The sequence below is a fragment of the Bombina bombina genome, chromosome 3, assembly GCF_027579735.1.
Source record: "Bombina bombina isolate aBomBom1 chromosome 3, aBomBom1.pri, whole genome shotgun sequence".
Taxonomy (NCBI): Eukaryota; Metazoa; Chordata; class Amphibia; order Anura; family Bombinatoridae; genus Bombina; species Bombina bombina.
In genome coordinates this window covers 96,758,247-96,772,172 of record NC_069501.1, presented here as the reverse complement: position 1 = coordinate 96,772,172, position 13,926 = coordinate 96,758,247, and the positions used below count along the sequence as shown (strand labels likewise).

The window sequence follows — 13,926 nt, the reverse complement described above, 5'->3', positions numbered from 1 at the left end:
GCTAAATTATTTCAGATTTTTTTTATGCATTTATTAAAATTTTATTGTTTGAGAAGATGTATTTTTTGTGAAAATGCGCAGTGGTTGCTGAGAATTGAAGGTTTAAAGTCAGTTAAAAAAAAAAATCAAGAGTAGACATGTTCAGTAGTGATTTGGCAGCAGAGGTTTGTGGGATTTGTAGTTTCAGATACCAATCTTCAGTATATGGTGCTGTAGTTTGGAAGGCACTGAGTGGCTGAAGCAGTGGTTGTCAGTGTAAATTGGAAGTCAGTATATGTATACACACAACACACAAACATATAAAAAAAAAACTCTTTACACTTTGGAATGTCAATTACAAACAATTTTTAAGTTCCCAATCAACTGTTAAAAAGCATGAAAAAACAATCCGGAGTGAAGATGTTTGGAATTTCCATTCTTTCTAACATTTGTTTGGGAACTTAACATCTTAAATTACTTTTCTACCACTAAGTTGACATAAGCTGAAATATTCTTTGGCACATCTACAGCTTTTTAGCAGATATGAATGACATTTCTGTTCTCTAAGTTATATTTAAATATGATCAAGAAAAGGCAACACACATTATGTTGATGTTTTTATTGGTTTAGATATTTGAATTACTTAAATAATAATTAGTACTGCGGCTTTAGACAAAGTTTTTTTTCTGTTCTGAAAAAATCTAACAAGCTGCCTTAAATGCAACAAACAAATCTCTGATTAGTGTTAGGTCTTGGTTAAAAAAAATTAACTAAACCTTGTTACATACTAAGTACAAATGTAGTGGTCCAAAAAACACAAGGTACACTTTTTGTCTTGGAAAAAGATAGTCCAAAATACTAGGATGCCCTACAAATGCAGGGTTATAAATTCCAGTATATATTTAAAAAAAATAAAAAAATCATAAAGCTGCAAGTATGAAAAAAAGGCTGCTTACTGGAATTGAAAAATTATATTTTTGGTTTCATTTTTTATATTTTATAATTTAAAAAATCCAAGGTATGCAAATATGGTAGACTAATAAAGCCAATAAATGTGTCTGCATATTGTACAGAGACATATTAGTTTACTTTAAAAAAACATAAAAATAAAAAAGCCACTAATGATGATTTTTTTATTTAATAACGGAATATTAGACAATTTGTATGTTTTAGTATAACAGTCTACAACATATTATCACTGTTTTATTGTTTTGAAAACCACCAATATTCCTCTATTGAATTTGCCATTACATCCAAGACACCCATTTTATAATGAAGTATTCTTGCCTACAAGGTCATCATCAAATACATTTGTTAACTCTTTTTCTTGTACTTTACTTTTATTATGTTTTGTTTCTTTTATTTAAAAAAAACTGCTGAAGAAGTTGAAAACGTCTATTTGTTTTGTTTTGTGAGATTGTCAATAAAAATGTTATCACATATGGACATTAGACTAATTTCCTACAGATTCAGGAACAAATAACACAATATTAGATCTAAAGTCTATTGTGTTGTATTGTTTGTAACAAATGCATTTGAATATGCAAAGTAGGAAAACATATTGTACACAAATATGCAAAAGTTTTTACTTTTGTAAAATGTTTGATTCATTATTTGCATATTTTAAAATGTTAATTTTTAAAGACTTCAGCAATTTTAAAAAAACAACAGCAAAAAAAACCACATTAAATTGCAACAGAAATTCATGTTTAAAAATACCTATTTGAAAATCTGGTGTCAACTGCAATACCTTGGTGTGGTAAAATTGTCTTTGTTAAAAAAACATAATTCAGAAGATATAAAATTAAATAAAGAAATCAGAGCTAAAAATAAAAGCTTGGAGAACAAAACAATGTGTTCAAAAATACCCAAATGCCACAGATATTTGTTTAAAGCAGATATCCTCAAACGTAGCCCTCCAGAGGTTTTGGAACTACATTTCCCATGATGCTCAGCCAGCATATCAGCTGGCTGAGCATTGTAGGAAATGTAGTTCCAAAACCTCTGGAGGGCCAAGTTTGAGTTTATCTGGTATAAAGGAATTGAGGTGGGTATTTTGGTCACTGGTAAATGCATAATGCGACTAAGTACTAAATCTGATTGCCATGCTAGGCCAAGCTTATTGTAGTACATACAAACTGCATTCTAAGAACTAATATTTCTTATTGTAAACATTAAGCATACAGAGTTTAAATTCAAGGCCACAATGGTTTCAAAGTTCCCTTCTTTGTTTCTTTGGCTGGCCGAGCTCAACTCGTAGTGTATAAATGCATAACTTATATAATTATATAAAAAAGAAAATACCATTGACTTGTATAGTTCAATCTGACGAACGCACAGCGTTCGCGACTCATAAAACTGGCGACTGCTTAGTTAAAAATATGACAATAATTCAGAAAAAAATCTTTTTTAGGTTCAATCTAAATCTCCCTCTTCTAGAAATAGAAAAAAAACACATACAAATTCCACCCTGAGAGCACTGGAAGTTAAACAGGAGAATGCTTTAAATTAGATATTACCAATAAATATTTTTATATTGATGTAATTAATGTGATCAGTGCTAAATTAATTTTATCTGTTGCTTATAACGTGCTCAACATAGGCTACATAAGCAATGCTTATGTATATTATAAAACATTTCTCAATTAGATTGCATTAAAGAATTATTTTGTTTTTTGTTAAGAAAATGGAAATGCTAAAAAAGTATAAAAGTACATTGTCCCAAACATTACATCAAATGTATAAAAAATCATATTCCTTTTTTTTTTCTCCTCTCATATAAACAATGTTTCTCAAAGAAAATGCCGGACACAGCATTTTTTTTACAGGTGAGTTCCCAAATATTCCTTTTAAATATCAGACAATTCCAGTTTCATAATATCACTAATGATTTGTATTATATTCTATACTATTTTCCTCGCTTCACCATATTTTCCAAATAAAGGATTTCCTTCAATAATACTGATTGTGGTTCAACTTAATATTGTTACAATATTTTTCAACAAAGTCTAAAAAATTATTCTTCATATTCTCATTTTGCCATATCATCTATCTTAGTAAATGTTTTTAGTTTAAAAAATAAAATAAAAAATCCACAAGTCTTTTCCAAAATGTTCACTTTTTTCTATATTCCTTCAGAATTCATGTCTGAACATAATTCCTTCCAAGCACATTCTAATTTACAGATATGGCTCATACATTTTTATGTTTGTTTGTTTTTAAATGTTGATTGTCTTCACAGCTTGAAATTATCTGATTTTTTTTCCGATGTAATAAATTTTACAGAAATGTTGCTATAATAATCTGTAATACATATAAGCGTATGAGTGAAATATTTTTTTTTTCTTTTGAAATACAGGTAGTATTTTTGTTGGTTGTTCCCATAAAAATGTATTTTACATTATTTCAAAATTCTTGCCATAATTGTAAAAAATGTCTACAGCCTGTAACACTTTTTACGCCATTATCAGATAATTCTTTCCAACTTCTATAATAAACATCCTAAATGTATTGGTCCAAAGCTTTGATGCCATCTTATATTACATCTTTAGCATCTGAACTTCGTTAATATAAATTTATTTTCAAACCTTCCCTAAAAAAGAGTCTATTTTGCATACTTTCCCCTTAGTCATGCCTCTTCCATAAAAGGCACTTAGAACTCACTGTGATCTCATAACAGAGTCACTTAATAGAGTCGATTGTATTTGATCGGGGACTGCAATTCCACAGTAAAGTAATTTCTTATAAGATTTAGTAGTAGCTTCCAAGATGAGAAGACATATGGCTCGCTGGGAGCCGAGTATTTGGATAAATACTTCCAGTTGGCGAATTCCAGTAGGGATTTGGGGCTGCAAAGAAGCTGGGTGATGTCACAGGTAAAGTAGGAGTATGAGGAGTAACAAAATTCATCTTTTGAGGATGTGCATGGTATGAGCTCATATATGGAATTTCTGATGGGTACTTATACATTGTTGACTCTGGAGGATGAGGTTGAAGAGCTTGAGCAATGCCGTGAAAGTCAAATTTGTAAGCATAGCGCTTGCCATGGACTTTAGTCATAATATTTTTGTCATAATAGTAACGGAGTGCACGGCTGAGCTTGTCATAGTTCATGTTGGGTTTGCTTTTCCTTTCTCCCCAACGTCTGGCAACTTCATCAGGATCTGTCATCTTAAACTCCCCATTGGTTCCTTCCCAAGTGATACAGTTGGAATTTGAGCTGTCTGACAGAAGCTCCAGAAGAAACTGCCAGAGCTGAATTTGGCCGCTGCCTAAGAAAATAAAAAAAAATGCAGATTAAAGTATAAATAAATATATATATATTCAGTGCATTTGAAATTCAATTAGAAACATTTCTGTACTACATAAAAATGTTTCCTTTAAAGTTACCACCGCTTCAGTAAACTTTTAAACTGTATGAGACATATCAATGTGACAATAGCCACAAGCTCTTACACCCTTTACTAGTACATGCTATGAGTGCTGGTAATGTCACATGACCTATCATTATGACAATAACCTCAAGCTTGTACACCCTTCACTAGTACATGCTATGAGTGCTGGTAATGTCACATGACCTATCATTATGACAATAACCTCAAGCTTGTACACCCTTCACTAGTACATGCTATGAGTGCTGGTAATGTCACATGACCTATCATTATGACAATAACCTCAAGCTTGTACACCCTTCACTAGTACATGCTATGAGTGCTGGTAATGTCACATGACATATCAATATGACAATAGTCACAAGCTCTTGTACCCTTTACTAGTACATGCTATGAGTGCTGGTAATGTCACATGACATATCAATATGACAATAGTCACAAGCTCTTGTACCCTTTACTAGTACATGCTATGAGTGCTGGTAATGTCACATGACATATTAATATGACAATAGCCACAAGCTTTTACATCCTTCACTAGTAAATGCTATAAGTGCTGGTAATGTCACATGACCTATCAATATGACAATAGCCACAAGCTCTTGCACCCTTCACCAGTACATGCTATGAGTGCTGGTAATGTCACATGACATATCAATATGACAATAGCCACAAGCTTTTACATCCTTCACTAGTACATGCTATGAGTGCTGGTAATGTCACATGACCTATCAATATGACAATAGCCACAAGCTCATACATCCTTCACTAGTACATGCCATGAGTGCTGGTAATGTCACATGATCTATCAATATGACAATAGCCACAAGCTTGTACACCCTTCACTAGTACATGCTATAAGTGCTGGTAATGTCACATGACCTATCAATATGACAATAGCCACAAGCTCATACACCCTTCACTAGTACATGCTATAAGTGCTGGTAATGTCACATGACCTATCAATATGACAATAGCCACAAGCTCATACACCCTTCACTAGTACATGCTATAAGTGCTGGTAATGTCACATGACCTATCAATATGACAATAGCCACAAGCTCATACATCCTTCACTAGTACATGCCATGAGTGCTGGTAATGTCACATGATCTATCAATATGACAATAGCCACAAGCTTGTACACCCTTCACTAGTACATGCTATAAGTGCTGGTAATGTCACATGACCTATCAATATGACAATAGCCACAAGCTCATACACCCTTCACTAGTACATGCTATAAGTGCTGGTAATGTCACATGACATATCAATATGACAATAGCCACAAGCTCATACACCCTTTACTAGTACATGCTATAAGTGCTGGTAATGTCACATGACCTATCAATATGACAATAGCCACAAGCTCATACACCCTTCACTAGTACATGCTATAAGTGCTGGTAATGTCACATGACATATCAATATGACAATAGCCACAAGCTCATACATCCTTCACTAGTACATGCTATAAGTGCTGGTAATGTCACATGACCTATCAATATGACAATAGCCACAAGCTTTTACATACTTCATTAGTACATGCTATAAGTGCTGGTAATGTCACATGATACAGCGCTGAAATTTGAAGCACAAATGAGTGTAGATTGTGTGTGCACACAGCACCCTCCTCAGTAGCACGTATCATGCACTGAAACAGTGTTGCCTTTTAAGGACACATTTTTTTAAATTAAAGTATACTAACAAAATACTTCTAATCAAATCTGAAATGCTATACATGACATTTCAATTTCAACCCTTATTTCCCTTTAAAGGGACATAAAAGCCAAATATGTTTTATTTTTCGTGATCCAGACAGAACATACTATTTTAAACAACTTTCCAATTTACTTCTGTTATCAAATTTCCTTTGTTTTCTTGTTATCCTTTGTAGCAAAGCAGGGGGTAAGTTCAGGAGTGTGCACGTGTATGCAGTACTATATGGAAACAGTTTTGCAGGAATGTTATACATTAGCAGGAGCACTAGATGGCAACACTATTTAATGTCATATAGTGTGCCAGACATGTGCACGCTACCTATCTAGGTATCTCTTCAACAAAGAATAACATGAGAACAAAGCAAATTTGATATTAGAAGTAAATTGGAAACTTGTTTTAAATTGCATTCTCTATCTGAATCATGAAAGGAAAAAAAATGGTGTTCATGTCCCTTTAAGTATTTGCTAAATATTTAAGAATAATTTAATATTTTGATTAACTCTATCCCCTTTACTAGCTTTTAGCTTTTAATTTGTTCTTGTGACTTGCCATAAGCTCACATTTGTTCAAGTGAAAATGATCTAGTAAACGGTTCAGCCATGAAACCCATAGCTTCCAGCAGAACAAAAGTTAAATAAACCTTTAAATTTAAAGGGAAATTGTACCACCCTTTAATGTCTTCCCAATGATCCATTTTACCTGCTGGATTGTATTAAATTGTTTCCAAATAGCTCCTGTATTTTGTCATTTCAAATAGCTAATTTTGCCTCTTAAAACCACCTCCTCTTATGCTGAAAATATGAATCATTTTGTATTCTCTAAAGAAAAGCTATGCAAACAAGAATCAGCATCAGCCCAGTAGGGGGTGTTCGGTTCAGGTACTATTGTGTTAATTTTCATTATCTCTCTCTAAGCATCAACTGTTAAAAACAATATAAGTTAAAGAGGCATTTATGTACAGAGATGTAGATATGAAAAGGATGTCTGCTCTTTCTGCAAGCTCGGTCCATTTAAATAGGTCATGTTATCAATGAGCGTAACCACTATTTTATATACAAAAATAAACATACAAAAACCAATGTCCCATACATTTTACACTCTGCAGCTGATATAAAGTCATTGGAAACACTTAAAGGGACATAAAACCCAAAAATGTTCTTTTATGATTTAGGTAGAACATACAATTTTAAACAACTTTCCAGTTTACTTCTATTATCAAATTTGCTTCATTCTCTTGGTATCATTTGTTGAAGGAGCAACAATGCACTACTGGTTTCTAACTGAACACATGGGTAAACAATGACAATCAGTATATATATGCAGCCACCAATCAGCAGCTAGAACCTAGGTTCTTTTCTGTTCCTGAGCTTACCTAGATAACTTTCAGCAAAGAATAACAAGAGTAGCAAGCAAATTAAATAATAGAAGTAAATTGGAAAATTGTTTTAAGTTGTATGTTCTATCTGAATCATGAAATATTTTTTTGGGTTTCATGTCCCTTTAAGGGAAAACCAATTTTACAGTTTACTGTTCCTTTAAGACATAAGTTCAACATTTATAAAAAAGAGAAAATGTTTTGAGCAATGGGGCACTTAGTTGTGTCATTATGTAGCCGCATTGGTCATTCTGCCTGGTGGAATTAATCCTAAGAGAGACAGCTAAAAGAAACCTTCCATAGATCCTTCCATTTGCAGTGTGGTCTCACTGATGTTTTATTAAATAGCATTAAGTTTGTGTATTTCACATCTCTCTCACCAAAGCATCCTCAATTGGAAAAAAATCAATTAAGTGGTACCCCAGCTTTACTGGCTTCTATGAGGATGATTTGCTAAACAATGGAGAGATGAAGCGAAGTTGGAAATGCTGGAGGAACAGCACTGATACAAATCTGCCACCTTAAAAAAAGGACAATGTACTGTAAAATGGATTTCCCCAATATGTATTACCATTGTTCTGCTAGCTGAGAGTATAAAATGTTTGGGAAATTGATCAGTCAGCTTTATTTTTGTACAAAAACTATTCAAAATATGTTGAGCTTGCAGGAAAATGAGATATACTTATCTTATATTTCTCTCTATACACAAAGGTCTACATATCTTATCTTTGCCTTTATGTTCAAAGCCCAATACTTATAGAGAGCAATTAAAAATTAACATTGTAGGACCTATCTCTCCAACCCCTAGTGGGAGTTTGATTTCTTCTGATCCTTCTTGATTACATAGCTTTTCTATAGCAAATACAGCAGTACTGAAATTTTAAATATAGGTGTTGGTTTTATCAGGAATAAAATCAGCTATTTTAAATAAACATAAAGGTGATAACAACTTAATACATTCCAGCAGTTAAAATGGATCATTTTGAATACATTTAAAGGGGAAACGTTGTACACTGTCCCTTTAAGGGAAACATACACAGCACAAAGTTAATAGGTAGATTTTCCTTCAAGAAACTGGACAGTGAGTATATCAGCAAAATTAGGGGTGTCACAAGTATGCCAATGGTATTAATGGTATTAACTGTAATTAAAGTGTTAAGTGACAATAAACAGTATTTACTATGTGAAGAAATACTAATCTTCAGCAGATGTCAGCTGGTATTATTCTAATGTATTATTTTTTTCTGTTTTTTTTCTGTGTTAGCAGTTCTTTTGTCTCAGCAGATTTTTTGGTTTTTAAAGTACATTCCTTTCTCAAACCTTCCAACATTTTACAATGTAAGCATCTGCTTTTGAATATCAAAAGGTCACACCCTCTATAAATGTGATATATACAGATATTTATCTGTAAAATAAAAATACTATCTGAATATAAAATTACCCATTATTATTTTATTATATTAATATTTTTAATCATTATTACATGTTATTGATGCAGTCTGAACAATTACCTGGATTTGCAAGACGGCTGCTGGTTGGACCAAGAATCTGATATGGATCTGTAAAAGAATATTAATAGCCTTATTTTTTGAACATGTTGAACAGAATTAAAATAATATATATATATATATATACAGTATATCTTAAAATGATGTAAGCTGTGACTATTATTTGTAGGTTTTAGACTTTTCAGGCTAAAGGGGCAGTCTAGTCAAAATTAAACTTTCATGATTCAGTTAGGGCATGCAATTTTAAAAAACTTTCCAATTGACTTTTATCATTACATTTTTACTTTGTTCCCTTGGTGGTATTTTTGAAAAGCTAAACCTAGGTAAGCTCAAACTGATTTCTAAACCGCTGAAAACAGCCTCTTAACTCAGAGTGTTTTGGAAGTTTCTTATAGTTAGACAGTACTAGTTCATGTGTGTCATATAGATAACATTGGGCTCACTCCCATGGAGTTTTTTAGGAGTCTGCACTGATTGGCTAAACTGCATGTCAGTCAAAAGCACTGAGATAAGGGGGCAGTCTGCAGATGCTTAGATACAAGGTAATCACAGAGGTAAAAAGGTATATCAATATAACTGTGTTGGTTATGCAAAACTGGGGAATGGGTAATAAAGGGATTATCTTTCTTTTTAAACAATAACAATTCTGGTGTAGACTGTCCCTTAAGCTCTGTTACAATAAAATAAAAAGAAGTGAAAAATATGAAATGCTCTATAGGACAGGCTGTAAAGTTCAGTTCAGTACAAATGTGCTCTGTCACCTGCATTGTTTAGACATTTAGCAAACCTCTCTCTTCTCATTGCAGTTTTACATTTTATAATGACATCACATAGGGAATCAGGCCCTTGGTTGAGCTATGGGTTATTATTTGTATTAAGAAACAAGCGCTCAGTAGAGATTTGTTTGTGCTTGAACCACAATAATAAATAAAGAAAATTCTCTAATTCTCAGATTTCTACACTTCCTAATAGGTTTTTATCAGCCAGACCAAAAAAAATCCTTTGATAGAACAAACTTAAAACGTGATTTTAAATTGCATGCGTTATATAAAGCATTAAAGTTAAATTGACTTTACTGTCTCTCAATATAACGACATGTGCTGATAACAATTTTATAATTGTGTGTAATTTTATAATTAACGTTCTTTAAACATCCAAACACTAATTTGCCATGATAAATATGCATTTGTATTTTACTTTACTTTAAAAGTATGGTTTGCACTATATTTTTAACTTGTTTTATTAAAGTAGGAAAGAGTCATGTTTATTAACATGAACTAAGCAGTCGTAAAAACTTAAAGGGACACTGAACCCAAAAATTTTCTTTTGTGATTCAGATAGAGCATGCAATTTTAAGCAACTTTCTAATTTATTACTATTATCAATTTTTCTTCGTTCTCTTGTTATCTTTATGTGAAAAAGAAGGCATATAAGCTTTTTTCTTGGTTCAGAACTCTGGACAGCAGTTTTTGATTGGTGGATGAATTTATTCACCAATCAGCAAGGACAACCTAGGTTGTTCACCAAAAATGGGCCGGCATCTAAACTTAAATTCTTGCATTTCAAATAAAGATACCAAGAGAATAAAGAACATTTGATAATAGGAGTAAATTAGAAAGTTGCTTAAAATTTAATGCTCTATCTGAATCACAAAAGAAAAAAATTGGGTTCAGTGTCCCTCTAAAGGGATACTAACCAAACCCGCATTTCTTCTTTCATGATTCAGATAGGGCAGCAATTTTAAGCTAGTCTCTAATTTACTCTTATTATCAATTATTCTTCGTTCTTCTGGTATCTTGATTTGAAAAGCAGGAATGTAAGCTTAGCAGCCGGCCCATTTTTGGTTTGGCAACAAGGTAGCGCTTGCTGATTGGTGGCTAACTAAAAATGGGCCGGCTTTTAAGCTTTACATTCCTGCGTTTCAAATAAAAATTCTCAAAACATGCTTTATGATGAAACAGATTACTGCTGCTGAGCTCTCTGAATGAATCTTAATCAGTACCTCCCTAAAACCCGTATGAAACATTTTACACAGCTCTTCTAATAAACTGGAATTGATCCAATTATTAAAGGGGCATTGAAATTAAATCTAAAATTTCCTGCATTTATAATTAAGCTGCACTTGCACTTACTTTAAGACAAGAAAAATAATTAAACTTCCATAATTAAAGGGACAGTCTAGGCCAAAATAAACTTTCATGATTCAGATAGAGCATGTAATTTTAAACAATTTTCCAATTTACTTTTATCACCAATTTTGCTTTGTTCTCTTGGTATTCTTAGTTGAAAGCTTAACCTAGGAGGTTCATATGCTAATTTCTTAGACCTTGAAGGCCACCTCTTTTCAGAATGCATTTTAACAGTTTTTCACCACTAGAGGGTGTTAGTTCACGTATTTCATATAGATAACTGGGAGCAGGCACTGATTGGCTAGACTGCAAGTCTGTCAAAAGAACTGAAATAAAGGGCAGTTTGCAGAGGCTTAGATACAAGATAATCACAGAGGTTAAAAGTATATTATTATAACTGTGTTGGTTATGCAAAACTGGGGAATGGGTAATAAAGGGATTATCTATCTTTTAAAACAATAAAAATTCTGGTGTAGACTGTCCCTTTAAAGGGACAGAAAAAATAAAATCAAACTTTGATGACAGATACAGAATGAAATTTTAAACAATTTGCAATTTACTTCTATTATCTAATTTGCTTTATTTTCTTGGTATTGTTTGTTGAAAAGCTTAGCCCAAGAGAAGCACTACTGAGAGCTGCTGATTGGTGGCTGCACATAAATGCTTCTACTAATTTGCTTACTCAATGTGTTCAGCTAGCTCCCAGTAGTGCATGACTGTTGCCAATATTTTTAAACCTCATCACTTAGCAGTTTCATGATTTACAGTGCAAGAACTGTTAAAATCCCGTTTTAGATGATGAGATTAGTTGTGCCCACTTTATTCTTATGGAAATTAATATTAGATGAAAATCTCACCAAAACGGAAAAAAAAAGGTTTTCTTAATTAATTAAAAAATGTAAAAAGAACTTTAACATATTAAAAGTTTTACAAATATCATTAAGCATCATGGTCATATACAAATTGCATTAATATTGTTTAACAATTATCATGAACACTGCACTATCCCATTGTAAAATATATACACGGACTAACTACATAAGCCATATTAGCCCATTTGGAATTTCAGTGATCCAATATCGTCAGTTCTGAGTGGCATCAGAAAAATTCTGATCACTTTATTAACAAAAAAGTCCATTCCCATTCTCCAACATCGGAAACAAAATTAGAAAATTGGAATCAACCTTATTGTTGCAAATTTGATAATTTAATTTTTTTTTTAATTGTACACAAGCTTAAAGGGACACTAAACTTTTCTTTCATGAGTCAGACAGAGCATGAAATTTTAAGCAACTTTAATTTACTCCTATTATCATTTTTTCTTTGTTCTCTTGCTATCTTTATTTAAAAAGCAGGAATGTAAATCTTAGCAGCCAGCCCATTTTAAGTTCAGCACCATTGATAGCCACCAATAAGCAAGCATAAACCAGGTTCTCAACCAAAAATGGTCCGGCTCCTATGCATTACATTCCTGCTTTTTAAATAAAGATAGCAAGAGAACAAAGAAAAATTGATAATAGGAGTGAATTAGAAAGTTGCTAAAAATTGCATGCTCTATCTGAATCATGAAAGAAAAAAAATTGGGTTTAGTGTCCCTTTACGATTTCCATGTCCCTTTTATGTATAAACACTAATATAGATTTAAATTACAGGAAAATGTTACATATTTTAAAGTGCAATCTTGCAACCAAAATGATTAAATCAATGTTGCATTATCCTATAGAGAAAGCATTTTAAGATGAATTACATGGAACACTTGTTGGTTATATATGCAGTAAAGAAATCTTACCTAGCTGAGGTCGGGGATCCTCCGTTTTAGGCACAGTATTTGGAGGCTGAGAAACTGAAAGATGACAAATTGTACAATAAACTTTCTGCAATTTGCACTGTTAAGTAATCAGGCAATGCACTTTGACAATGGGAGGTTATATAATATTACATAATTCAGTAAATTCTCTGTTAAAACGATATATTAAATCATGCCATGTGCTCTGTTACTGATATGACAAATGTGGTGTTCCAATAATTTTATATACCTAACTAAAGTATAGGGATTTAATAAAAAAAATATAACTATTTTGCACCTATATATTAAGAAGTGCTGAACTTAGATTTAGATTAAACTAAAGGGAAAGTAAAGTCACAAACTAATGATTTAGATAGGGCTCAACTGTGCTATAAAAACAAGCCCTATTGAAATACCAGGGCACGTGGCTGGTTGTTAAGGGGTTAAAATTGTATGCTCTGAAATGTAGACCTTTTGACTTTACTGCCCCTTTAAAGGGACATGAAACCCAAATTTTTTCTTTCATGATTTATTAAGAGCGTGCAATTTTAAACAACTTTCTAATTTACTTCTATTATCTAATTTGTTTCATTCTCTTGATATCCTTAGATGAAAAGCATATCTAGATAGGCTCAGTAGCTACTGATTGGTGGCTGCATATAGATGCCTCATGTGATTGGCTCACACATGTGCATTGCTATTTCTTCAACAAAGGATATCTAAAAAATGAAACAAATTAGATAATAGAAGTAAATTTGAAATGTGTTTAAAATTATATTCTCTACCTGAATCATGAAAGAAAATTTTGGGTTTAGTGTCCCTTTAAGTCAGCAATTAAAAATATTAAAGATCAACCAGAAAATAAGAGCAGAGGCTGTCAATCCCCCTGGTCAGATCAGTCCAATGTGATTTTGATTCCCCACCTCTAAAGCTGAGGACAGGTTAGGAAGCCTCTGCAGTTTCATAAAAGGAGCTCATAAACTGTGATGCTGTAATTAAAGGGATATGAAACCCCAAAAATGTATTTTGTGATTCAGAC

General features: G+C 32.6%; 1 protein-coding gene across 3 annotated transcripts in view; it reads right to left on the bottom strand.

Moving 5' to 3' along the window:
• Positions 1-583: 583 nt before the first annotated feature.
• Positions 584-13,926, bottom strand: part of ERG (ETS transcription factor ERG) — a 498,711-nt gene continuing 485,368 nt past the window's right edge. For all 3 annotated transcript variants that reach the window (XM_053705930.1, XM_053705928.1, XM_053705929.1), the window contains 3 exons: positions 12,891-12,944; positions 8,976-9,023; positions 584-4,250 (listed from right to left, as the gene is read on the bottom strand). In XM_053705930.1, coding sequence (XP_053561905.1) covers positions 3,730-4,250; positions 8,976-9,023; positions 12,891-12,944 — 623 coding nt within the window. In that variant the 3' untranslated portion in view covers positions 584-3,729. The remainder of the gene's footprint in view (positions 4,251-8,975; positions 9,024-12,890; positions 12,945-13,926) is intronic.